Consider the following 26,687-nt stretch of genomic DNA (forward strand, 5'->3'; position numbering starts at 1 on the left):
TTAAAGAATGCAGGCTTGTTTTACTGGAAATGGTGGCAAGAATGAGAAAACTGAAAGGGGAGACAAGCACATTAGCACAGAGAATTGAAACACTTCCCAGAATTGTCAGCAACACACGAACAGCTCAGTGAAAGATGCTACAAGCTATCTCATCTAGTTGGCTGTCTGGACAGTGCCGTCCAGCCCTTTGGCACAGTTTGCTGTGTGACCATGTGGCCGCAGAACTGCTTCTCTACCCCTGATTGTGACCCCATAGTTCATAATCAGTGCTCTGGCCCTTCAGTTCTTTATTTCCTGTCAGGCCATCCCTGTTCTCCAAAGCAGACACATGACCTAACAGATCCCTGGGCTGCAAAACGGGCAACATTACAAAGAAGACAACACGAAAGGCGGTTCTGTAGTCCCCACTCCAGCAACCACTGAGAAAGGCCCATTCCTTGTCCTGGAACACGGAGAGCTCACCCCATGCCCCAAAAGAACTGCTTAGTCCAAAAGATGGAGAAGATGAGCAGCAGGGTGACACTGAGGATGACAGCCATCAGGTAGGCAAAGATGCGGAAGTGAGGGTTTCGGACACACTCTCTGAGAGAGTAGTGGCTGGGGATGGACACAGGCCTGGTGTCAGGGGCTGTGTCCTGAGGAGGGCCAGTCTGGCTCCCAGGCTCAGGGTCAAGATCCAAGGTGTAGACCCGAGGCTGACGCAGGAAGTAGCGACTCTTGGGCTGGTCCTTGAGACAGAGCTGGTGGCCCTCGAGGATGACATGGTGAGGCTCTAGGCGGAGAAGGGTCAGCATGGCAGTGTCTGTAGGTAAATCGGTGACTGGCTGCCCTGAAGCCAGAACGGTGGGCTGACGGCAAAGTGGGCAGAGCAGGCGGCGCCTGGCCGGCGTCACCAGGCTGAGGTGGGCCACGCATTCCACGCAGAAGGAGTGACAGCAGTCTAGCACTTTGGGGGTGTGGAACGTGTTGTTGAAGGGGCTCCAGCAGACAGGACACTCGGGTATGAGCTCCGGGCCCTGTGGCTCGGTCATCCTCGGATCGCATGCAGGGAGCCTCTCGGCAGACGTCCTGGTAAAGGAAAGAAAGCGTAAAGCGCGCCCGTGGGGCTCTGTCCCTGGGCTTGGTCTGCAGCCCTCAGCACTGAGAGGACAGAAACTTCCCATCCGCATTTCACAGGTGGAGGAATGTGTGTCTAAGAGCATTTTGTCCAAGAGCACCCAGTCCTGGGTCACAGACTTAAGTCTGAAGCTATCCCGCTGCTCATTGCCCAGGATAAAGGACTGAGCCACCCTCTGGGTCACCCTCCCATAGGGGGGACTGGGGCGCTGGAGACTGCTAAAATGCCGACTCTCTTCCCTGAATTTGCTCTAGGTGCCTTGGCTCTGTGGAGCAAGAGAGAACTACATATTTGGTGGGTTTTGCTAAGGGCCAGGTGCTTCCTTCCCTGCTCTCAAATCCCTGACTGGAACAGAGATAGTCTGTCCATCCTCTGGGGACAAACACCAGCCCCCTTTCTGCTCCTTCCTTTGGGCCAGTGGCCAACTCCTCACAGCCAACTGACCAGTCTAGAGAAAACTCCCCTGCTCGGGCCCCCAGAGCAGCTGTGTGTGTCTCTTCCCAGTTCTTGGCCTCCCCTGGCTCCTCCTCACGCTCTCTCCCAGCACCCACCTGGGCTTCTGTGCACGGTAGGAGGGGAATCCGGAGAGACCACTCCAAAGGGTCTGAGTTCCCCAGCTCTCCCTCTCCTGAACCCGCCTAGCTTTGGAAATCTGCTGCCTTGCCACCAACCCTGGGGCCGTTTCCATGACAGCATGCTCAGAGCACCTGGAGCGCCAGGTGGCCCTGGCTGCAGCCTCAGCACCTGCATGGAGTCAAGGCCAATCGGTGCCCAGGAGACCCAAATGAGACTCACAGGAGCACGGCGGACAGACAGACAGACCTACACACTCAAACTCTCCCTCATACACGCGGTGTAGCAACTGAGTGTGAAGCAGATACAGGTCTGAGGGTGGCTCCTTTCATACCCGGAATCCCTGCACTGGAAAGGTAAGGGTAACAGTTTCCCCTTTCTAGATCACCATGAGGACAAGTCTTCTGGGTTCCTTCTCTCTTGGGCCCTCGTTTCTTTTCTAAACCGCTGGAGCCTCCTCCTTGCGCAGAGGAGCTGGCTGCCATGTGCTCGGCTTGCTGCATACCCCTAAAGATGTGACTGTTAAACTTCCCAGAGCCTCTTCCTCCCCTCCTTTTTAACTAGGTAGCTGCAACAAAAGTAGGCAAACCTTTAGGACAGGGACAGTCAACGGTCCCAAAGAGGGCCGTTCTACCGACCTTGGAGAGGAGCGTTCAAGCCCTGCTTCCCCATTCCAAGCAGAAACACTTTGACTTTCATCTCTTACTCATGTTGGTCATTTCAATTAGAGGAGTTAAGTTGTTGGGGCCAGAGGGTGTTTAAGAAAGCTACTTCTCCTTCAAAGCCATTCACATGGAAATGAGAAGTGATTCTAGCCAGCCACAATGACACCGGGACACGCGGCTTTGGATTCCTAGTCCACCACATGCTGTAGCCACAAACACAGAAGCTGCAGTCATTCACTCCACTTTGCAGGATGTGTGGAAGGAGCTGAGCAGGTGCCCTGTTTCCTCCGGATTCCTCACGTCAATTAAGACTCCAGGGAGGAAGCTAGGAGCTGTGCATGGGAAGACTTCCTTCGAGATATGATATCTATATCCTGACCAATTTGATGCCTGAAGCAAAACCTGTGTCCTCTTTTACCCAGGCTTCCTGGCTTTAGCTAGACCTCAGTCACTGCTCCGAACATGGACTTAGGAGATTCAGGGAGCAATGGCAGAGCCATAACCAAAACTGGAAGAGCCCCTAGGATGTGGCTGCTGCCTCAGCCATTCTTCCCTTCCTGGTAACTGACTGCTTACCCCATGCCAAGTGCAGTAGCAGGAGCTGAGAGACAAAAGTGAACAAAGTTGATCTTTGATTTCATGACAATCATAGGTAGGCTGCTGAGGCAAAAAATGATGTCTCATGAGTATGTATATATGTATGTATGTACGTTTCACTGTGTAGTTCTGACTGTCCTGGAACTCACTATGTACACCAGGCTGGCCTCAAACACATAGAGATCCACACGCCTCCTCTACCTCCTGAATGCTGGGATTAAGGTTGGGCGCCGCCTCACCCAATGAAATACATGACTAAAGAACAAAAAAGAAAGTGGGCTTGGAGTGGAAGATTTCCCCAAAGAGGTGCTGTGACTGCGAGGCTGAGGCTGAAAATAGTCCCGCTAGGCAGAATGGAGGAAGAGCATGCCAGGCCCAGGGAACAGCTCATCTCAAAGCTCAGAGGTGGCTTTTGCCGGTGTGATAGGGGAAAGGATGGGTTGGCTGAGGGGCTGAGTCCAAAGTGCTCAGAGTGAAGGCAGGAGGCTAAATCTCTAAATTCCCAAACTCATTTGAGATTCATTGATGGGATATACCTAATCCTTGACTTGTTTTCATTTTTATTTGGAGGTTTCTTTAAAATTTGAGATAGGGTCTTATGCTACAGCTAAGGCTGCCTTGAACTTGATGTTTGTCCAACTGACCTTGATCTCAATCAGTGGTCCTCTTGCCTCCTGAATCCCAAACGCCGAGATAACAGGTGTGATCCACCTATATATATTCCTATATAGATATAGGGTTCCTATATCTATTGTATCTTTAGTTTAAATTTTTGGTATTGCATGTATGTCTATACACGAAGTGTATGCCTGGTACTCATGAATGCCAGCAGAGGGCATTGGATTCCTCTGAGATTGGAGTTACAAATGGTTATGAGCTTTTGTATGGGTGCCAGGGATTGAATCTGGGTCCTCTGGAAGAGCAGCAAGTGCTCTTATGGAGCCATCTCTCCAGCCTCCTATTGCCATTTTTAAAATGGCCTTCCAGCTACAGTACAGAGGATGGACTGAAAGGGCCAAGAGTGGAAACGAAAGGTCAGTTATAGCTTCAGTGGTTAGCTCAGGTGTGTGACGGCAATGTCGTGTATAGGTCAGGTGAGAGTATAGCTGAAAGAACATAGAACACAATGAATATTTGAAAAATTTTCAGCATCCTTAGCCATCAATAAAAGCTAAATTAATACTGTATCGAGACTGCATCTCACCTAGTCAGACTGGCTATCAAAAACACAAAAAATAGAGCTGGAGAGATGGCTCAGAGGTTAAGAGCACTGGTTGCTCTTCCAGAGGACCCTGGTTCAATTCCCAGCACCCACATGACAGCTCACAACTGTCTATAATTCCAGTTCCAGAGGATCTGACACTCTCACACAGGCATACATGTAGGCAAAACATCAATACACATAAAAAAAATCTTTAAAAACAACAACAACAACATGGGGCAGATATGGCTCAAAGGTTAAGAACACTGGCTGTTCTTCCAGAGGTCCTGAGTTTAATTTCCAGCAACCACATGGTGGCTCATAGCCATCTATAGTGAGATATGGTGCCCTCTTCTGGTGCCTTCTTCTTCAGGCACATATGCAGGCAGAATACTATATAAATTATAAATAAATCTTTAAAACAACAACAAAGAACATCAAATGGTGATAAGGTCTCCATCCAGGTGCTCAGTGAGAAACTTGCCATGAAGCCTGATGACCTGATAAGCTTGTTGTGCTATCTTTGAAGATCTGCTCTTGTTCACCCTAGTTCAGAAGTACACATGGCCACAGCTCTAAATGGATGTTCAGTAAAAAGATGGCAACAGTCTCCTGGGTGCTCCCCCAGGCACCCACTGCACAGGGTTTGGTGTCTCTGGGAGACAGCCAGTGACTTCTGGGCCCCAGCTTCCTGCAGGACAGCTCAGCAACAGCAAATTCTAAACAGCACCCTGCAGTCATCATTAACTAACTTGTCTGTAGCAACACACACAGACACACACATCAGGCATGGAGAACTGGCATCCTGGTGGCATTGGATGGTCTTTCAAGGGTCCTTGCTAGAGGCTGGGTGTGGTAAAACACCTAGAGAACATGCTTGCCTTCTACAAATTGTTGCCATTTTCTGAAGCCATATGATTCTCTAAACCCAGCCTAGAAACAAGCCAGCCTGGGGAGGGAAAAGTCTTCCCAAATTGCAAGGAGATTCTTGCTGATCTGAATCAGTGGCCTCACTTCTCTGAACTCCACTTTGCTCTGTAAAAAAGCCCATGGCCGTCTTTACTGTTGCTGTGAGGAAGGAGCCATGCTTGCATGCCACAGTGAGTAGTCAGTACAGAAGTTAGCATGATCCTGTTAATGCCCATCTGATAGGTGGGGAGACTGGGGCTCTCCATGTAAAGTGACTTGGTTGGGGCCTCAGAGACAGAGTGGCTGAGATTGAAAACTGACCCAGGAGCCTGCCCTCCAGGTCAGAATTCATAGTAAGCAATGCCACCTGTTCCTCCTCCCAGTTCTTACCTGAGAGACCCTTGTCCACTCCTTACCAGCTTTGGCCAGCCTCCTCCTCTCTCAGCACAGCCTTCAAGCAGGTGCTTTGGTTTCTCGATCCTGCACTGGCTTCCAGGTCACTGGGACCAGGCTCATTTGCATGGGACTCCCAGCTCTGATCCATTCTCTGGCTGGTTTCCTTCTTCCCTCCTCAGGCGACTTTGGACCTCTGCACATACGAGAGACCTGAAAATTTGCATCTGTGACTCACTCTTGCTCTCTCTGACTGGCAGGGGGACATGCACTCATCCTTGCAAACTTCTGTTCTGGAAAGGGAGGGGCTTAAACCTTCCTTTTACCCTCAGCTGACCTGTCTGAACTCACTCAGCCTGGCTTTGACGGGAAGGTAGGAGATTCCTGAAGTCAGATATATGGGCACTCTGAGCCCTTGCAATAAAGGCACACTAAGAGCTCTTGCAAAATACAGATAACACAGCAGGGGAATGACGCTTTAATGACAGCTCAGTAAGCATGAACAGGAAGAGCCTGAATTCTTCAACAGGCCAGACATCAGGAATCCAGAGTCAGTGACTTCTGAATACATACTAGCAATGAAGGACTTCACTTCTGCAAGCCTTGGGTTTCCTCGCCTGAAACTGGAGGAAAAAAGACACCTACCTGGGTGGGAGGTACGAGGAAGACAGCTCAGTGGGAAAGAATACTTGCTACGCAAACTCAATAACCTGATTCAAACTCCAAACAACCTGGGCGTGCCTGCAGCCCCAGCATTGGAGCTGGTGAAGGGTGAGACTGACCAGCCCAGCCCATGCAGCAGGCTTCCGGTGTGAGGAAAGACTGCCTCAAGGAAATAAAGCAGGAACATCTGACATCCTCCTCTGGCTGCCACCTGCAACAAGTGCACAATCGAGTGTGCACACACACGCACACACACACACACACACACAGGTTCAAGTGAAGACTAGAAGTCAGGCTCTGTAATATGCCCTATGGCCTCACCATCTTCTGAAATGGATTTCACATGGCCCATTGTTTTGCTCAGATCTTAAATTTTTAAGTTAAATTTATCTTTAACTGGTGTCATTCTTTGCAGTTCTGGTCCCCTTATTCTTGTACTGTTTTTTCAGTGGCTCTTGAATACACAGAAATAAATGTATACACACACCCACATATGTATCTACATACATATATATGCATGATTGATGCTAAATCAAAGATTCTAGATCCCTTATTTGGACAGGGACATTCATGTGTTTTTGCTTGATTCTGAAGTAAATATTCTCTTTTCCCAGCAATTTAGTTGCATCAAAATTAAAGCACTACACTATATGTCTTTAGTGTATCTTCCAAAGATGTCTTGTGTGCGCACAAGCAAAATGGCTGGCTTCCTTGTTCCTTTTCATCCTGTTATCCAAATGTACAAGTTCTGTAGGCTGTTCTGCATCTCGCTGCAGAGGTCCTTCCTCACTGAGCCTCGCCAGGCCAATCGTTTTCATTTTTATAATGGCTGTGCCATCAATTACTTAACCAGTCCCCAGCAGTCTAATCAACTCAGGCTGGTCTCAAACTCACTATGTTGTCAAGGCTAGCCTCCACCTGATAATCCCCCTGATTCTACCTCCCAAGTGCTGGGACTATGGGCATGTGCCACCACGCCTGACAAAACCCTTTGATTTTAAATATGTAAATGCTGAATGTGGAAATAAATTCAAAAGTTACTACAGATTTTAGGTTGGCCTAGAGCTCTGTGAAACAGAACTACGGACTTTCAGATGTGTTAGGATGTTTTAGACTTTAGGCACTGGAGCGATGGCTCACGTTTAAGAGCATTAGTTGCTTGTCCCAGAGGACCCAGGCTCAATAACCCGCACCCACATGGTGGCTCACAGCCACCTGTAACTCCAGCCTCAGGGGATGCAACACCTTCTCCTGGCCTCTACAGACATGGTGCACAGAAATTCGTGCAAGCAAAACACCCACGAATATAAAAACAAACACAATATAAAGCAGGTCGTGCAGGTAAGAAATCAGTCAGGGCATGGCAAGAAGTGAAGTAAACATAAACTATCTCGGGCCTTTCTCTGGGTCACTAATTGTCCTGTGAGTGGGGCCGTCATCTTGATTTCTGTGGGTGGCCAGGCTAAGAAGTCCTTTGTAAACAGTGGAATTTTTTTTTTTTTTTAAATATGAGAGATACACAGAGGAGGGTGAGGCATCTCAAGAATTTGAGAGTTAAATTGATTTAGTTCATGCTTGGGGGGCCCAGGCCAGCCAGCTGGAAAAGTACCTGGTCTAAGCAGTACCTTGGAGCCTGTGAGCCAAGAGTCATAAGACCGGATGGAGCATGGCCAAGGTGCAGGGCAGGGGCGACGGAGGCATAGCTTTCTGGGAAGGAAAGGGAGGAAGGAAACAAGAGGATAAAACATCACAAACAATGTTGTTCCTGGAGATGAGCTGTTCTATATAATTTTGATAAAAAGAATCAACCCCCAAATCCTCAAGTGTCAGTACTAACAAGAGCCAGTGGAGTCGTACTTACTCCCAGGTAAGCAGAAGGCCGAAAGCAACCCTAAGAAACCACCGGCTTCCCAAGACAGACTCGGCTGGAACCATTTCTCTCTAGTCAGGCATTGGTGTCATATCTGGGGCGTCTTAGCCATGTCCATAAACAACTTGAGGAGGAAAGGGTTTATTTGGCTTATACCTTCATATCACCGAAGGAAGCCAGGACAGGAGGCAGGGGCTGGGAGGGGTGCGGCTCACTGGCTTCTGCTGTGTGCCTTGCTCAGTCCGCTCTCTTACAAAAACCAGAACCGCCAGCACAGGGATGGCGCCCTCAGTGGGCTGGCGCCCTCAGTGGGCTGGCACTCCCCATCAACCACTAACTAAGGAAATCCCGACAGAATTACCTACAGCCTGATCTTATGAAGGCATTTGCTCAATTGAGGCTCCCTCCTTTTCCATAATCCTAGCTTGTGTCAAGTTGACATAAAACCAGCCAGACACATTTGTTCATGTCTCCCCAGGAAAAAAGTCCTACAACACGAAGAAATGTCAGGAGAAAAAGGGTGAATGCTAGCAAACAAATATTCTGTCCAAATAATCTGTAAACAAACAAACAAACAAACAAACAAATAAATAAATAACACAAGTACCCTGAAACAAAGGAGAGAATGTCCTGTAACCAGCTCAGAACAAACCAACAGACTGCTGAGTGAAACAAGAGGGCCCAGCCTTACACAGCGTGAAAAGCCCACGCTGGTACTCGCTGCTGATCTTAGTCCATCTTCGAGAGAAAATGGACCATCCTTGGCATTAAAACCTGTTGCTACAGACCTGGAGAGATGGCTTGGTGATTAAGAGCGCTGCATGCTATTCCAAAGGACCAGAGTTCAATTCTTAGCACCCATGTGGGGGCTCACAGCTGTCTGTCACTCCAGTTCCAAGGGATCTGTCATCCTTACACCAATGCACATGAAACAAAATAAATTTAAAACAAACAAGCAGAAAACCTGTTGATACAAAGCACAACACTCACCTGGAAAGAGTGAGAAGCAATTTACTCTGAGGCAAGTCTGAGTGATCCCAGCCCAGGAGAGGACATCCAGCTGGTCCTGAACGATATGATCTGCCATGGAAGTGGTTACATAAGCTTCTTTGAAAAAGTTTTTATTTATGTGCACACATATGTGTTTGCCCGTGTGAGTTTATGTTCACCGTGTGCATGCAGGAGCTCATGGAAGCCAGAAGAGGTCTTTGGATTTCCTGGAACCAGAGTTACAGGTAGTTCTGAGCCACCATGTGTATGCTGGAAACTAATCCCAAGTCCTCTTCACAAGCAGCAAATGCTCTTAACCCCTGAGCCACCCCCACCATTACACACACACACACACACACACACACACACACACACACACACACACGAGTGCACACCACAAACAGAACAGAAGAAAGCCATAAACCAGCACATTTACTGAATACACAGGTGAGGGCTATGGGTAGGTGGGTACAGCAGAGCAGGAAAAAATTCTCCTATAGGTTTCAGATGTTATCTGATGACATGCCTTGGTTTTTAGTTGGTAGAAACTAGTGGACTCCTAAAAATATGTTTTAAATGTTTATTGTTTGGTCAGATATACAGATGGGTAATGAATGACTAATAAGGAAATTGAAGATAACTCGATAATTTTGACTCTGGGTTAGCAAATTTAAACTTCGCATCAGGAAGTTCTGATTGGTCAATCATCCTTGTAGACACTTTATCTAAGTGTGGCTTTTTCCTCTTCATGTGAATGCTTCCTGTCAGTTTGGAGTTCTGGTCACTACACAGAAGCTAGAATTCCTCTGAAACTTGAGAAGCAAGGACAAATGGCTGTGGTGTCTATTAGCACATCAAAGTACATGCTGGCCTCCAGGCTCCCTTAGAAGAAGCCAGCTCTTCCCCCTCACACTTCTCCAGCTCAGGAGCTTCTGGTCCAGCCCAGCCTCTTGTTGTCCTAACCCCGCTATTTCAGCCATGCTCTTCTTTGCTCGCTCCTCTCTCTTGGGTCTCTCCTCTTTGTCTTTCCTCTCTTGTTCTCTCCTCTCTGCTCTCCTGTCCCAGTCCAGTCTGCTGGCCATAAGCAGTCTCCTACTTTCTCTCTCTGCTCTGCACTCTTCCAGTCACCTCTGGCTGTGCTGTCCCTCCTGTCTACAATGAAAACCTTCTGCTTAACCAGACCAGCCATGACATGGCCAGTCATACTGCTGGGCTATGCACTGGATCCCCACAAAGCCTTGGACAATATTCTACAGCTTATTGTAACTACTAACACCAGAAGAATAAACAACACAACAGCATATGAAGTTTTGCCATGAAATTTAATGGAAAAAAAAAATCTTGATTTCAGAGCATGGGATATGCCCTCACCCTTAAAGGTAAGGGTTTTGGGCTGCTGACTTTGTTATTTTATTTGGCTTACAGGCCGTGTCAATTGAACAAAATTGGAAATACTGGTGCAATTCTATCTGCTAGCCCTTGCCAACCTCAGGCTGATTCAGATAGCAAGCCATTTAGTCCAGCTAATATGGATGCTAACTATCAGAGGTGAGGCTGGAACAGGCCGTAAGTTTTCCTCCCTCCCCCAAGGACAGTGGATATGAGCTCCTGGGCACACCCTGGGCTCTCTCAGGGCTCATGGTGTGTGGCAGAGAATGGGGTCCAGAGGAGCGATGAAGAGTGAGACGCCTCCTAAACATGCCAGATGCCATGGTAGACACTCAGACCTACTGGATGGCATCCTTTTGGAACAGGAGTGTATTGGCCTTATGTTGGCCTTGATGTTGTGTTTCGAATGGAGAGAGCTTATTTTCATTTCACAGGCTGAGAGATGGGACTTTGTACTTGGCAGTTGGTGCCAAAACAAATTAAGACTTTTGGGATAGACTTTGGAACAAGTTAAGATTTGGGATGGAGAGGTTGTATTTTCCATGGTGAGGGAGGCAGGGGTGAAATGCTCTGCTTTAAATATGGCACATCCCTTCTAAAACCATCTTTGCTTTTTGTTTGTGATAGTGCTGAGAGGTGGTGGCGCCATTAAGAGGGGATTTTAGCGTTGGAGGAGTAATGCTTCCTCTGGACAGATTCCTCCTGGAGACTGTGGGCTGTCAGAGCAATCCCTGCTGCCCTCCCTCTTTCCACTACACATTAAAGGCCCTCACTAGAAGCTGCACATTATCTTGACATTCTTAGCCTCTAAGTCACCCGGTGTCAGGCCTGCCATTACAGCAAGAACAAACTGGGAAAAGTCTCTCCTGTGGGGCTTTCACAGTACTGAAGCCATGAGGTCAGTGGTCCACAGGTCTCTGGGTGTGCAGGCTCACTGCTGTTCTCTAGGGCCTTCTGGTGGTCACCTCTCTATGGCCAAACACCCCCTCTCCCAGTCATCCCCCTATCACTGAAGCCTAACTTTTGTTATAAGATACATCAAGGACAGAAATTTATAAAACTCAGGTGACTATAATTGTTGACAATTAAGAACAATGACCGGCACATTCTCCAGGATCAGCAAATTTCAGAACTTGGCCAAATGACAGAACTTGGCCCTATCACCATGTTTTCCATTTGTAGACTAGGACATTGATACACAGATTATCGACTATCAAAGACACATTGCCTCTGGACGAAGGACATAAGCTCACCCCAAATGCTACATGCAGAGCTAGTCATGACACATCTGGGGTGTGCACATTGCTCTCTTTTCCTTGTATTCTACATATAGAATACATTTCATGAATTGTTGTGCTGACCTCTGTGCACCATTTGGTAGTGTCCTCCCCACCACACACACACTTTGCCATCTTTCTATAGCATAAAATCATGCAGGCTAGAAAGCTTTTACTTTAAAAACAAAGGCCTTGCTTTTAAGAGTGCTGGTGCTCCTCCAGGAGGCTTGGTGTTTAGTTCACAACTATTGTAACTCCAGCTCAAGGGATCTGACACCCCCTTCTGGCCTCTGTGGGTGCTGCATGATTGCAGGGCACTCACATACATGCAAACAAAATGTTTGTTCACCTTAAAAACAAAACAAAACAAAACAAAACAACAAAGGTCTTGATTTGGCTTAGTCTTTCCATACTGTCCCATTCAGTCAGTCTCTTCACTGTAAAAGCTATGTCTAAGAAACAAACAAAAAAAAACACCTTCACTTTTGTGCTCGTTTTAAACACCATTTTATTTGAGGTATTTAAGCCTCTACCTCCCTTCCAGCAACCCTTTAATCTTTGGTAAGAGAGAGAAGGTTAGTGGGGAGGGGGGTGCAGAAGAGAGTGGGTGAGCTCAGCTTTATACTCAGTACCTAGATAAGCCACAGTCAGTAGAGTCTAAGGATTTTATTTTAACTTTTTGAGACAAAGCCTCTCTACATAATCCCAGTTGTCCTAGAACTCACTGTGTAGACCAGGCTAGCCTCGAACACAGAGAGCTACTTGCTGGGATTAAAGGCATGAATCACACCAGGCAGGTTCTCTGTTTTAAGTGTGTGTGTGGTGTGAGTGTAAGTGGCCTTGTGTGCACCCGAGTGCAGCTGTCCATGGGGACCAGAGCGCGCATCAGGTTCCATGATTCTGGAGTTACAGGCAGGGGTGAGCTGCCTGACGTAAATGCTGGGAACTAACCCTGGGACGTTTAGGAGAGCAGCAAGTGCTCCTAACTGAACAATCTCTCCAGCCTGGTTAGCGGCACGTTTGCTCTTTCTTCCATGTCTTTAGCTATGTGCAGATCATGGATTTCTTTTTTCCGCGGTGGAGTGTTGCTATGTGTGATGTCTGTTGTCTGTTTTAGAGGGAAGCATAGGCACCATCTGCATGAGTCTCAGTCACAAGAAGCCAGCAAATTACTAAAAGACGAAGTGGAGGCAGAGGGCCACACCGGACCTGCAGTGCCAGGCGGCTCCACTCCACCACCCAAGGCTGGGCTTTTCAGTTGTCTGTGTGCAGGACTTAGAACTGGCAGGTTGCTGTGTTCCCGGTCTGGAAGAAAGAACATAGGGGATGAATTGGGTGTTCTGGGTGTAATGTTTAGACTTAATGTCACTCATTTCCACAGGTGCAAACACTTCCTTCTGGTCTCCAGCCCTCAGCCTTTACTCAAAACTATGATAAAACCACTAAAAGCAGAGGGTCTTGCCAGGAAAAACCAACCTGTGTGTACAAGGAGTAAGCTACTGTCTGTACCTGCCACATGCTCTTAGACCTTGGGAGAGTCACTCTTCTATAGAATGGGGATACTAATCTCCATTCCAGCTACCTTGGAGTTCTTTTCTTTTCTTTTTTAATTTATTTATTATGTATACAGTGTTCTGCCTGGTTGCATGCCTACATGCCAGATGAAGGCACTAGGTCTCATCATAGATGGTTGTGAGCCACCATGAGGTTGCTGGGGAATGAACTCAGGACCTCTAGAAGAGCAGCCTATGCTCTTAACCTCTGAGCCATCTCTCTAGCCCCCTGAGTTATTTTCTTCGAAGACAAAAATGAAGATTGTGACTATGAGAGAGTAAAATTGCAGGGCGCTGTCTACACATTGGGTTTTATTATGAAACTCTGACCTCTTGGCTGGAGATGGTAAGGACGAGAGTGGATGGCGAAGCTGGCTGGTCCAGCCTGTTTCTCCAGCCCCTGTGGAGCATACTCTAGCATCAGGACTCTTATTTTCACAATGGAGGGTTTTAAAGTTCAAAAGCACCAAGGGTGAAGAGCCAGAACTCTGACTCTTGCACACTTGCTTGAGAGCAAAGTGGCACAAATTCTTTGGGGGAAATGTCTGGCAGTATCCACTAAAGCTGGTGGCATGAACTCCGCAGTCCAGCAAGTTCTTGCTTGTCATAGGATGGGCACAAACACATGCCTCTGTTCGCCAGAGGACGTTATGAGAATGTGCCAGGAGCAGTGCCATGTGAGTAGAAACTCCCCGAGTACCAATTCCATGCACAGATCAGAGTCTCCATGCGGTAGGCTCCTACCTAACAATGAGGGTGGCGCCGGCTGCATGTGGTCGTTGTGTCAGTGCCGCCAACCAGCGCGTGCTTGTCGCACTGAAGTCTCGCAGCATCGCAAACCACTCAAAATACGTCTTAAAGCAAGAGCAGTTTGTTATTGCTCACGAATCACGGGCTGCCTTCTGAGTTTGTGTACCAGGCTTTGTGGGGCCGAGGTTGGCTGGGCTTGGAGGCCCATGGTGATGTCATTCCTAAGAGCTCCTTCCTGCGGTGAGGAGCCTCTTCCTTGCAGTCTAGACCGCCTTCTCTACCTCTCGGCGCGGAGATCCATGAGGGTGAAAGCGCTGCTGCATAGCTGGAGCCATATTCTAAAACTCCCAGTCATGTTCCCACTTCACAGTTGGAAACGCTGAGGCCCGGAGACACGAAGCACTCTGCCCACAGTCGCAAACATAGGAAGGGGAAGGTCTGAGATTTGATTCTAGGTCTGCCCGACTCGATCTGGACACAGCAGCCTACTGGTCCCAGTCCTGCACACATCTGCAGTCAGGTCTTGGTTTCTAGAGGTTTTTCAATTTTCAAATTTTTTAAAGCTTTAAGCTTGGACAGTTGAAATTTTTCATACGGCTGACTGAGCCTCGATTATACAGTAGACTAAAGAGGCTCTTCTTCTCTACCAACAGTGTAGACAGACAGGCTGGCAGAGCAGCTCGTCAAGGTGACACAGGCGCTGGCTCCTCTCTGCCCTGCTACCCCATCACCGACCTCTGCGGCTGAAGCCGTCACTGGACTCCGCTAGCAGGGACGGGCCTGAGGGGTGCCCTGGGCCCTCACACTCACGCTCCTTTCAAGCCACTTGGGTGAAAGTAATGGGCCCCATTCCCTTGACATTCCCCTGGCATGCCTGGCTAGAATGTAGACTTAGCTGGGCAACCCATGCCGAAATGTACCAACTTTGAAAAAACACTAGATCTTTGGCTTTGTTTTTGTTATTTGGCAGGTGGCAGGGCATTGGGGGCCTCACTTGGCCTTGACCTCACCATAAAGGTGAGGATGATGGTGGACTCCTGAGCCTCCTGTTCTTTCAAAAGCTGGAACACAAGCAGACCACAGCAGCTGGCTCTCGAGCTTAACGATGAAGCTGCTCTTTAGTAATTGGTTTCAAGAGGCCACTCAGAAGTGCCCAAAGCCCTTCTTCTCAGTGCCAAAGGATGACACTCTCCAAGAAACCTGAACTCTGTACTTTGCTGATGACCCCCAAGTGAAGACCATTAATAATCACCACCAACTTTTCTGTTTATATTTATCCTCATGATAAATGTTAATCTATAAATGTTTAAAATGTAAATATATAATTGACAAGACTGCAAGGGCTGACATTCCTGGAAGGAAAAAAGGTAACTGCCAGGAGAAGCTCCTTTGTAAGAAGTAGAGGGCAGTTCTAAAATAAAGAGTTCATGACTTCAGCAGCCAGAAGATTGGACACTAAAAGTATGCTTAGGGCGTACAATAACTTTTTTTTTTTTTTTTGAGACAGGGTTTCTCTGTGCAGCCCTGCTGTCCTGGAACTTACTTCATAGACCAGGCTGGCCTCAAACTCACAGAGATCTGCTTGCCTCTGCCTCCTTGAGTGTTGGGCTCAAAGGCGTGTGCTGGCACACCCGGCTCTGTAGTAACTGTGGAAAGACTCCATGAACACAAGCACTTGCTCTTGCTCATCTGCTTCTCAGGCACCAAGCACACGGCAGAGTCCAGGAAGGAGCAGGAGTGTCAGAACCCTTCATGTCACCAGGATCCTCTCCCTCCCTACTCCTTTACTTATTTTACTTACTGTCTCCTTCTCTAAGGAGCTGTCAGCCACAGCAGTACGCAGCCAGCACATTCTGGGCTTTTGCCTGTCCCAAGAGAACTGTCCACAGCCCCCAGGTACCCACCGGAAGGATTTCCCTAGAGCCAAAAGTTAACTAAGGGCTAAGGGACAGCTCAGTGGCAGAGTTCCTGGCCTGCAGAAATGGCATCCCGAGTCTCCAGAACTAAATTAAAAACTAGTCTCAAAAAAAAAAAAAAAAAAGCAAGGTCATGGTCTATGAATATCTACAACAGCAAAGGCGAAAGGCTGCAGAGGAAGACTCCAAGTCTGACAGACCCAGAGTCCAGTCTCAGCCCTTCCCTTCCTATGTTCATAACTATAAGCCAAGTAACGCAGGCCTCTGGGCCTTGGCTTTCCCATCTGTGAAATGAGAACATCATTGAGACTTTTAGTGAGAATCTACTTAGCCCACTATAGGTGCCCAATGAAGTAGTTTCTTCTCACACTGTCTACTGCTCCTCCCAGAGTACAAAGACCCATACATTAAGAAATTGAAAGGCCAAAAGTTTAGAAAATAAGATCTGACAACAGATGAATGGTAAGTGTTTATTGTGGGAATAATAAACACTGAGTATTCAGTCCAGACAAGATACTGAGTGGCTCCCTTGCCTGCTGTTTGCTGTAGTTCCAGCTTGCCTCAGAACAGCCCTGTGAGGGAGGTATGGCCATGAGCAGCCTATTACCCACGAGGAAGCCAAGACTGGATAACTTTCTCAAAGTTAACTCCATGGAATTTTCACTCGGGCCAGACTCTCCGAGCCCCAAGAACACACTTTCCTCCTGACCCTGGAGACAGCAGGAGGGAGAAGAAATGGTGGGCAACCCCTGAACCATGGACAGACAGACCAGCAGCTATAAATGCAGCCATTCTCTAGCCGGGCCTCAGCTGCCTTACCTTAGGACTCATCTAAAAGCAAGAAAGGCTCCATTTTCCAGTGAGGAAAATGGGCTTCTGGGCTCCTGGCTAAGAACAGACTTGTTGGGGCCACACAGCATGACGTAAGCAACTCAACCCTTCTTGCTGAGGGTGCTCAGTGGCCTCCATCCTTCCGGCTCTCTACTCCAGAGATGGCTCCTTTGCCTCTGGCCATCCCCAGGGGGCGGGAGGTAGAGAGAGTACATGCTGTAGTGTTTTATATAAATGAAAATCAAATTAAAATGCACATTTATTTCTTAGCCTTAGTCTCTTGATCCCCTCTACTTAAAAAAAAAAAAATTAGTGTAAAGGAGTCAGATCCCTTGGAGTTGGGGGTTACATACAGTTGTGAGCTGCCATGTGGAAACTGGGATTTGAACCCAGGTCCTTTGGAAGGACAGACAGTGCTCTTAAGCACTGGGCCATCTCTCTAGCCCTCTACCTGCCTCTGCTCTTGATACATGGGGGAGGCCTAGTAATTTCTGCAATTCAGGGCAGGGTTCTTGTGCTTATTTGCAGGCCTCTCGGCAGCACTGCCCCAGAAAGGTAGATGGCAGGAAGTTCCTGCCTCTTGCTGTGTTGCCCGCTCCCCCTAAGGGGCTTTGGGCTGACCGAGCTTAATGTCATTGCCCATCATCTCCTTTCTCTATAAATGCCACTATTCTTACCCAGCTTGATGTGTCTCCTTCATGGGGACATGGAGTCATGCCCCTAGCACATGTTTTCATCCTCAGAGGCTCTTATGACTCCAAGTTATTTTCTTAAGCAATAAATACATTCACTTTGAAGAGCAGCCCCAAAGCTCATTAGATATTCCATTTGGATTTGCCTTATATTTAGTCTTCTTTCTTTCTTCTTCTTCTTTTTTTTTTTTTTTTTGTTTTTTGTTTTTTGTTTTTTCAAGGCAGGGTTTCTCTGTGTAGCCTTGGCTGTCCTGGATCCTGGAGCTTACTCTGAGACCAGGCTGGCCTCAAACTCAGAGATCCACTTGCCTCTGCCTCTGAGTGCTAGGATTAAAGGGGTACACCACCACACCCAGCTGGTCCTTTTTTTTTTTTTTTTTTTTTAAGATTTATTTACTTATGTATTTTATATACATGAGTGTTCTGTCTTCATGAACACCAGAAGAGAGCATCAGCTCCCATTATAGATAGTTGTGAGCCACCACGTGGTTGCTGGGAATATTGAACTCAGGACCTCTGGAAGAGCAGCCAGTGCTCTTAGCTGCTGAGCCACCTCTCCAGCTCTTTTCCATGTTTCTAAGTATCAGTTTTCCTGAGAATGCTGGCTCACACCTATAATTCCAGCAGTCAGGAGACTGAGGCAGAATTGTTATGAGTTCAAGGCCAGCCTGGACTACAGAGTAAGACCTGGTACAGAGAAATAAGCAAACAAACAAAACAGACACCCTGGGTTTTTGAATCATTGGACTTAAAACAACTACTAACACAGAAAGGAGGGGTCATTGTTTGATATTGTCCACTCAATGTCTCTTGGCTTCAGAAGGCTGCCACTTCCTGTAGTTCCAGCCCTTGGCTGTGCTCTACTTTCAGTAAGTGAACTCCTCTGTAGAAACTTGCACATAACAAGGAGGTGATGTCACCAACAGCCAGTGAGGTCAAGGGTCCTGATCCATCCAGAGACAAGGTGAAAAGGCAGGCTGGAGAAGGAAGGAAAACCGGTCATATGCTTTATGACGGAAACATGTTTGAGAAATGCATCATTAGGCAGTTCTGCCACTCCGTAATCATGGAGTGTTCATAGGCACATGTGGATAGTGCAGCCTCCTTCAGCACATCTAGACTATTGGATGTGGCCTGCTGTTCACTAAACATCATTATGCAGTTGGGGCTCTCGTGAGAACAGGAAACAGAGCATGCCCTGTACCATCTAAGCTATTAGAGGGTTCTGCCTCTCAACAAGGCACAGTGCCCCTCACTGGGAAGACTCAGAGTCACTTCCATGACCTCAGCTGAGGAGAATGGAACCCAGACCCAGCAGGACGTAGGCTACCAAGCAGCATTAAAGACACCTAGGGCCATAGGTAGAAGGGATAGAGAACAAAACAGGGTAAGTCAGAGGAAACAAAGACACTGATGTGGGCCACAGGAGAGGCCACGGCTGTTTACAGAATATTAGATATGCTCCCCTCTTTTCTCTGAGAGGGGAGCTATCTCTCCCTGAGGGAAACTGAGTTTCTGGACAGTGACCGTGGGAAGCTTTTGAAGTTCTCTAAATTAACCCAGATTAACCCTGTTTTTATCTCTCGCCAAATCCTATGTCCAGATAAAACTGCACAGAGTCAGTGATGGGAAGCCAGACTTCCAAAAGAAGAAAACCCAACACTTCCTCACAGCACTCCTTAATCTCCATGGTATAAATGTACTACCATGACTGAATTCCATGCTATCCAAAGTTTAAACCATGACTCAGATTTCTAGGTATCTACTATTTGATCTCTACAGCTCTGCACACATAGCTGGGAAGCTATGGTCCACAAGCCACTGTTCTTCTCTGGTGCTGGGGGACTTGACTTTACTGTGATCTCAAACACAGCTTCAAGTGCCAACAGCTGGAGCTTTTCTCAGTCCTTTCTTGTTTGATCACAGTCCCAACAAGAGGTGAGGTTCTAAGTGCATCCTTGAAGTAATAACTCAAAAGTAGCATTTCTTTTTCTCTTTTTCAGACATTTTGAGTGTCATAAGTAAAAATCTGACAAGAAACTTCATGTGGAAAGAATGTAAGCGCCAAACATGTTCTCTCTGGAGTCTTTAGGAATAAATATCTCTGTACATCATGGTATGAGGGAAGCTCGGAGCTGCCTTACAGCCAGAGGTTGAACCTTGGTGTCTCACCTCTTAACCACAGGGGACTGTAAGGTGACAGGACATGGGTGGCTTTGCATACGGTGAGCAATGCAAAATCTTAAGACTGCATTCAGCTTTTGAGAAGCACTGAGAGCAGACTGCTTACCTCCAGTATCTTGGTTCCAAATCTTCACCTTAGAGTCATGTGCAGAGGTAGCAATCATAGGCATCAAGGCCATGGATTTTGGTAGAAAGACACAGGATGCAACTGTCTGGAAATGCCCCTTATACTCACACATTCTGTCTCTCGTCTGCCGTAGGTCCCACAACTGCAAAGTAATGACACCAGCCAGCTTATACATACAGATGTTCATGTATCGCCGATACCCACCCTCCCATGCAACATGACCCACTGATCCCCTCCACTCCTGGATCCAGAAAGCCAGAGGAACCCCTTATATCGACTACGTAGCCAACCACCCATTCACCCAGTGGCCATGCAGCATCAACTATGTCTCAAACAGCACTAGCTATGGCTCCGGGGACCCCACAGTAAGGGGCACCTTCTCATGTGTGCATACAGATGCAGACACTCTGAGGTCATGCCTAGTTGACAAAGGAAGAGACAGCCCTCTTAGCCCCATTTGTACTGACACAGATCAGACCACACCTGCCAGGTGCCATTCAGAAATGAGAGAAAACTGAAGTGCCCAAAATCAGTAGAAGCCCAAGATACCCTGTCATCCATCAGCCAACAGTGGGGGCCCGGGAGACCCCGTCATCCATCAGCCAGGATAAGAGATGCTACATCCAAAGCTTGCAACACCCTAATCCACCCCTTCTAAGAGCATGTCCTTAGTAGGAGATTTCAACTTGCCATGTCTCCATTCCCTCAACTGTAAAAAAAAAGTAGGTATTAAAACAGCACTGAACTCACCAACTTGCTTAGGGATTAAATGAAACCATGCATACTTATTTCAATGCATGGCATGGCATTCATGTCTGAAATACAACTCTTTCATTTGGAAGCTAGATCATCCTTTTAACTGATAATCTGAAATTATGGGCCTAGAACTTTGGAGAGACCTAAAGAGTGTACCCTGCAATTACTGGAAGGAAGTGTACATCCAGATAAGGGTGGGGTGAACCCTGGACCAATTGTGGAGCTCCACATTCCCCTAATGAGCTGAGCTTCCTTTAGCACAGCTAAAGGAAAGACCCAAAGACCCCAAATCTGGCTCTTCAAGCAGTCCCTACCTGTTTAGGCTTCACATGGAACAAGAACATCAGCAGGCTGCTCTATTTAGCCCTTCTCTATCTTGATTTCCATCCTGTTCCTCTTGCCTATTAGCAATTCAGGCAGACCCAGATTAATAGATGTTTCTTAAAGGAAGCCACCAGAATGCACAGGCTGGGGGACAGTTTGCACCTGAAGCTATTGCAGAGCCTGTGTGTGTAGCCCAGTGAGGGGAGTGAGAGCTGAACAGCCTGCCCGTCAGTGAGCAGACGACTGGCCTGGCCGCTCACCGTGGCCTCACAGCCTTCCCCGGCAAAGCCGCTGCTGCAGGAGATGCACGTGCGCCCATCCACGCTGACATCACAGTGGGTCTGGATGTGCTGTTTTGTGGGGAACGCATGAGCCATCTGAAGCCCCCGGCTATCCCAGAGTCTGCAAGGAATTAGAAGCAGAAGTGACTTTGTAGTAAGTGGCACTAAAACACACCCGATAACAGGAAAAGCTTGAATCTTTGCTGCCAGTCAGAACCGCATGTCAGAGCCTGACAACTCCACAGCTGAAGGAAGTGATCAAATCAATGCCATCTTGAGTCTTTCAATTTTGAAAGTCATATGGACTTTTTTTTTGAATGGTATTTCTTTATCTGGGGAGAGGAGCTGCACACACAGCTTGTGTGGGTCCCAGGGACTGAACTCAGGCTGTCAGGCTTGGTGTCAGTGCCTTTATCTGCTGAGCAATCTCACCACCTTTCATGGAGACTTTAGAACAAACATCTTTTTTGTTGTTGTTGTTAGTTTTTTGAAACGGGGTTTCCCTGTGTAGCCCTGGCTGTCCTGGAACTCAATCTGTAGACCAGGCTGGACTAGAACCCAGAGAATCCACCTGCCTCTGCCTCCTGAGTACTGAAATTAAAGGTGTGTGACACCACCATCCGCTAGAATACACATCTTAACTGTGCAAGTTAATTTGATCCTTTAGGACACTGTTTTCAATGGAAAAGAGGCTATTTTTGTGTCTACAAAAAAATTAAAGCTATGTTGTTGTTTTGAAGCACGTCTTGCTATGTTATCCAAACTGTAATACTTCTCAGCCTCCTAAGAGCTGAGACACCGCAGTCCAGATCTGCTGCCACAGCTAAAGGACACTTGCTAATGCCATCACCATTCTCGAACCACATCTGGGCTATGGCTGGCCATGGTCAGCCTTGGCCTTTTGGTCCCGTGCAGTTTTGTGTACCCTCTCATCTCACTGTTTCCTCCTTATCTCAGCCCTCCCACTTTATAGGAAAAGTCTCTTCCGAGAGGCAGTATTTTAAGTCATGCGCCCCAGTTTGTGAACTACTGACTATCTGATGTAGATTTTTATCCTGCTTTCCTACAAGGCTGTGGCTGAGGGCCAGGCTGCCTGAAGGCTGGGTGAGGCTGAGGCTGATGGCCACACAGTGGACACTAGCAAGGTCAGGTGCTCAAACCACTCAGAGCTGGACCTCGCCTGACCTCATCTTGGGCATTCAGTCTGTTCCCATAAGCTCCAGGTCAGAGAGTCCCCAGTGGCAGCTAGGAGTGAGGGGAAAGAGAGCCCTAAGGATGGGCATAGTGGCATGGAGAAGCAGAATGGAGGAAGAGTCATGTAAGCACGGGAGCCACAGACCTTCACCAGAAACACCTCCACAGCGGCTCAGTAGCCCACCTGATGGTCTTATCCTCAGAGGTCTGGACTACATATGGTTCTCTGGGGACCCAGCACAGGTGGGTGACCTGGAGAAAACAATCATTAGCAAGTCTGCATGGCAGGTCATATCTCCACTGCAATTCTATTAGTTAGCTAACCTCATCCCCTCAAGGATTCTGAGCTAGTGAGCGCAGGTTAGCAGGGTCAATGTCTCACAGCCCTCAGTCCTTTATCTGTATCTCTGGCCTTGTGGTTACTCTGGAGACCTGAACCCCAATCTACAGCCAGAAGAGCAGCCCCCTGTGCTAAGTGGGGACCCTGAACTCTGCTGTAACACCACAGAGGCTCATAAGAAAAAAAGTAGTCCTGGCCCCGAGCCCTGGCTGAACAGCAGAAACAATTTCCAAAACAACCCAGGGCAACAGAGTTTTCCTTTTCTCAGCAGTGCTCTCACAAATACGAAGGGCATTAGGCAAGCACGTCCTACTGTCTGCAGCTGAATTTAAAACCAAACTCCAAGGAACAGCTGCCGTGCGCCAACCACAATAACAGGTGTTTTATGTTATACGTTATCTCATTTAATCACCCAAAGACTCTGGCCTAGTGACATAACTCCCCATTTTATAAATGGAGCTATTTAGAACTTAAGCTTAATTAGCACACTATAGCACTCGCAACTAATAAGTGATAGATATGTGGCTTGAAGGCAGAGCTGGGGTGTAGGTTAAAGGCAAAATGTTTGCTTTGCAAACACAGGTTCAGCATTCAATCCCCAGCATGAGAAAAAGGAAAGGAAAAAAAATCCTACACAAATACAAGTTTGGAAGGCAGCTGGGACAGAGCCCAAAGCCTGTGTGAAGTCTGCAGTAGTCAGCTGCCACAAAGTGAGCTACATCAAGCTAAGAGCACCACTCATTTCTCTGCATGAGACAGCCATCCTGTATCAAATTCTGTACACAAAAGTTGTGAGCTCCTGCAAGAGATAACACCATGTCACTTGTTATATTTCTATTCCTAGCAGTGCGTGGTCCACTAGAGTTATGCTAAAAGTGGGCCTTGAAGGAATGAATGAAGATAAAAACTTTTTACTTCTCTTTCCTCCCCTCTTCCCTCTCAGCTGAGCCCAAGGTCCCTCCTGCCAAGCACAGTTCTGCTATGAGCTGAGCCTCCAGCACGCTTCCCTCACCCCGTGCTTCTTCCCAACACCCTGTTCTACACCAAGTCTCAATTTGTACCAGGTTCCTGGAGACAGACGCTCTCTCCACACACTGTCCGGTGCCCACATCCCACAGAAGCAGGCTGTTGTCTCGAGAGCCAGAGCACAGCTGTGATGAGTCTTTAAAAACAATGGTGAGAAGACACAATGGCCATGAGCTGGGAAATCAACATGCGGCCTGGGAATGCATCTAGGTGCTGGCAAGAGCTCTGCTTCACTTTACCTGGACTCACAGCTAAGCCAGTGACCACCATGGCGTGGCCAGACAGCTGCTGTCTGGGCTGTGAGGAATCCTGCAGGTCCCACATCATGACTGTCTTGTCTCGAGAGGCACTGAAGAACTGGTTTGATTTGGGAATACAGGCTAACTGCTCAGAGAACAAATAAAAACAGAATTCACTCAGGTGTGCATGCTAGGCAGAACTTTAAAGTAGAAGATGGCTTTGTATACTCCACATGCACAGCTTTAATTTTTCTTTAAAATTTTTTTTCTCTGTGTGTGTCTATGTGACAGAAATGACCACTTTAACCATTTTAAGTATACAGCTCAGTGTACAGCAAATTGTACAAACTGTTGTACAAACTTCCACAATCTCCAACTGTAGAACTTTCATCACCTCAAAGTGCAACTCTGCCATTCTCCCCTCTCTAGCCCCTGATCACCGCTGTCTCACCAGTGAAGCCACACTGTTCTTTTGTCTAGCTGCTTTCACTAAACATGCTTCCAACATTTGCCCTTGTTGACACACGTATCAGAGTATCGCTTCTCTTTTCAGTACTAGATCCAGTCCAGGGCTTCCCCATGCTAGGCTTTATGGAGCTGTGCCCCCAACCCCAGAACTTCATTCCTTAAAACAGTTTTAAATGTCTTTACCGTTACTACTTTCTGCACATGAGTGAGGCGTATCGACACGTGTGTCTGCGCCACTTTTGTGCCCAGTGCCCTTGGAAGCCCAAACTTGAGTTACAGATGGTTATAAGCATTATGTGGGTGCTGGGAACTGAGCCCAGTTCTTCTAGAAGAGCAGCCAGCGATCTTAACTGCTGAACCACCTTTCCACCCCCTTTTGTTCTTTGTAAGACCGAATAAACAGGATGGTAGTGGTGTACACCTTTATCTCAGCACTTGGGAGGTAGAAGCAGGGATAATTTCTGTGAGTTTGAGGCCACCCTGATCTACAGAGTGAGTTCCAGGACAGCCAGAGCTACACAAGGAAACTCTCTCTCAAAAAACGAAAAAGAAAAAAAGACTTAACAAATAATTCCCTAAAAAAAGTTATGATGTTTCAGACATTCCAAAGAGGTTTTATTTAGTTTCCTTATTTATAGCCTTTGATACATTCTTTAAAAAAGAAAACCATTGAACTATTAGTTTAAGCCTTTCTAACAAAACACTAAAGACTGGGTGGCTTATAATATTTGCTCTATGTGGACTGTGGCATGTGCTTACACCTCTGGAAGGTATTTAGATGATTTCCATGCTCTTTCTGGCATCAAAGGAGGCCTTTACATTTTTTCCTTTAGACTACACATACAAGCCCTCTAATATCTACAGCTATTGATGAGTCTTTTTCACTCCCCAATTCCCTTCAGAATAAGCACTTGACAGTTACCTTAGTGATTTCCCGCTCGTGTCCTCTGAACCTTTTCACCACGTGTCCAGTTTTCCAATTATAGACCACAGCAGTCTGCAGAGAAATGGGATGACAGGTGTCACCACCACACTGGCCCCTGGGCAGGATCTTTTTTTAATTTTTATTAATTATAGTTTATTCACCTTGTATCCCAGCTGTAGCCCCTTCCCCAACCCCTCCCAATCCTGCCCTCCTCCCTCCTCTTCTCCTATGCCCCTCTGGGCAGGATCTTGAAGCATTTTCTTGCTGAGTGTCTACAGTTCACTGACAGAGAAAGGAGCAACTGCTGCATGGCCCACTGGCTGTTGCACTGGACCTATCAGGTCCCCAGTCTACATAGCACAGTGGATAGTCCTTGCCCTGCCTGCCTCTCACAGGCATAATATAAAATAATACAGATATAAGATGAGACACTGCAGCTGGGCATGGTGGTGCACGCCTGTGACCCCAGCACTAGGTGAGGCAGAGGCAGGTAGATCTCTGTGAGTTCAAGGCCAGCCTGGTCTAAAAGGAGTCCAGGACAGCCAAGGCTAACACAGATAAACCCTGTCTCACTCCCCCCCCCCAAAAAAAAAAGACAAGACATTGCTACTTAAGTGTATCCTAATTTGAAGTAAGAACATCTAAAGTAAATGCGTCTTACAAATGGTGAAACTGGGTGATTCTGAAAGTCTGTTGGAAACAGGGGGCATTATTAATATTATTCCCTTCAGGAATAACCAGCAGTGCATTGTTGCTGCAATTTACTAGCAACGACTGCCAAGTTAGCTCCTACTACAAGGACAGAAAGCCGTTAAATGTAGAGTGGAGACAAGAGGGAAGACAAAAGCAGAAAGAGTCGGTGCATACCAGCGTGAGCTGTGAAAACAAAATGAAAAGCGACTGGAACATTATTGGCTGACTGAGTCTTCCTGTCTACGTGTTACTGTTAAGAACGAGGTGGGTGGAACATAACGCCCTCATTTATAACGCATGTGGGCGGCCTGGTATACGGTGAGGCACTGAACCCTCATGACTGCCTTAGGACACAGGTGTTGTTATACATCCGTGTAACAGACTAGGAAACCAAAGCTCCGAAAATGTAAAGACTTGCCTACAGTAATAGCAAGAGGGAGAGCCAGGCTTAGACTCCAGCCTTTCATTTGGAGCCCTGTTGTGATGTAGAAATGCAGTGTTAGACTCTCTCAGGACCGCTTCCTTCTCCTGCCGTGAGCTGCTTTCTTAGGAAGCACTGGAAACCTCACCTTGTCTTTTCCTCCAGAGACACAAAGGTCTGAGTTCAGAGTAGCAACCACAGAGACGGTGTCCACATGAGCAGGGCTGTATTCTTGGGAAACTTTAGTCTGGACTCTCTCTTCTATAATTCCATCAGGCCTGCTACAGAGAGGATGGAAGATGAGGTCCGCTGAATGGACAGAG

General features: G+C 47.4%; 2 protein-coding genes and 1 long non-coding RNA gene across 7 annotated transcripts in view; 1 reads left to right on the forward strand and 2 right to left on the reverse strand.

The window, feature by feature from the left end:
* Rnf183 (ring finger protein 183) lies at nucleotides 1-6,127 on the reverse strand. Of its 2 annotated transcripts, XM_055611741.1 has the most exons (3): nucleotides 6,101-6,127; nucleotides 5,453-5,651; nucleotides 1-1,068 (listed from the first exon to the last, which is right to left on the reverse strand). In XM_055611741.1, exon 3 carries the CDS (start codon nucleotides 1,029-1,031, stop codon nucleotides 459-461), a length of 573 nt encoding a protein of 190 aa, XP_055467716.1. In that variant the 5' UTR covers nucleotides 1,032-1,068; nucleotides 5,453-5,651; nucleotides 6,101-6,127; the 3' UTR covers nucleotides 1-458. The 2 variants fall into 2 exon arrangements, with proteins under 2 accessions (XP_055467716.1, XP_055467717.1); XM_055611742.1 differs by lacking the exons at nucleotides 5,453-5,651; nucleotides 6,101-6,127 and adding an exon at nucleotides 1,669-1,718.
* LOC129680164 (uncharacterized) lies at nucleotides 1,928-20,862 on the forward strand. Its single transcript, XR_008720642.1, has 3 exons — nucleotides 1,928-2,046; nucleotides 19,390-19,443; nucleotides 19,831-20,862. It is a non-coding gene; the product is annotated as an uncharacterized LOC129680164 (long non-coding RNA).
* The window catches only part of Wdr31 (WD repeat domain 31), a 21,390-nt gene continuing 11,040 nt past the window's right edge, over nucleotides 16,338-26,687 (reverse strand). For 2 of the 4 annotated variants that reach the window (XM_055611736.1, XM_055611738.1), the window contains exons 4-11: nucleotides 26,513-26,645; nucleotides 25,248-25,322; nucleotides 23,858-24,002; nucleotides 23,654-23,754; nucleotides 22,437-22,504; nucleotides 21,038-21,179; nucleotides 19,677-19,839; nucleotides 16,338-18,363 (exon numbers count right to left, since the gene is read on the reverse strand). In XM_055611736.1, the coding sequence (XP_055467711.1) occupies nucleotides 18,203-18,363; nucleotides 19,677-19,839; nucleotides 21,038-21,179; nucleotides 22,437-22,504; nucleotides 23,654-23,754; nucleotides 23,858-24,002; nucleotides 25,248-25,322; nucleotides 26,513-26,645 (988 nt within the window). In that variant the 3' untranslated portion in view covers nucleotides 16,338-18,202. Of the gene's footprint in view, nucleotides 18,364-19,664; nucleotides 19,840-20,939; nucleotides 21,180-22,436; nucleotides 22,505-23,653; nucleotides 23,755-23,857; nucleotides 24,003-25,247; nucleotides 25,323-26,512; nucleotides 26,646-26,687 lie in introns of those variants that run through there. The other 2 variants (XM_055611739.1, XM_055611740.1) reach the window with 2 other exon arrangements.

This window comes from Psammomys obesus, unplaced genomic scaffold, assembly GCF_907164565.1.
Source record: "Psammomys obesus unplaced genomic scaffold, mPsaObe1.curated_primary_1811, whole genome shotgun sequence".
Taxonomy (NCBI): Eukaryota; Metazoa; Chordata; class Mammalia; order Rodentia; family Muridae; genus Psammomys; species Psammomys obesus.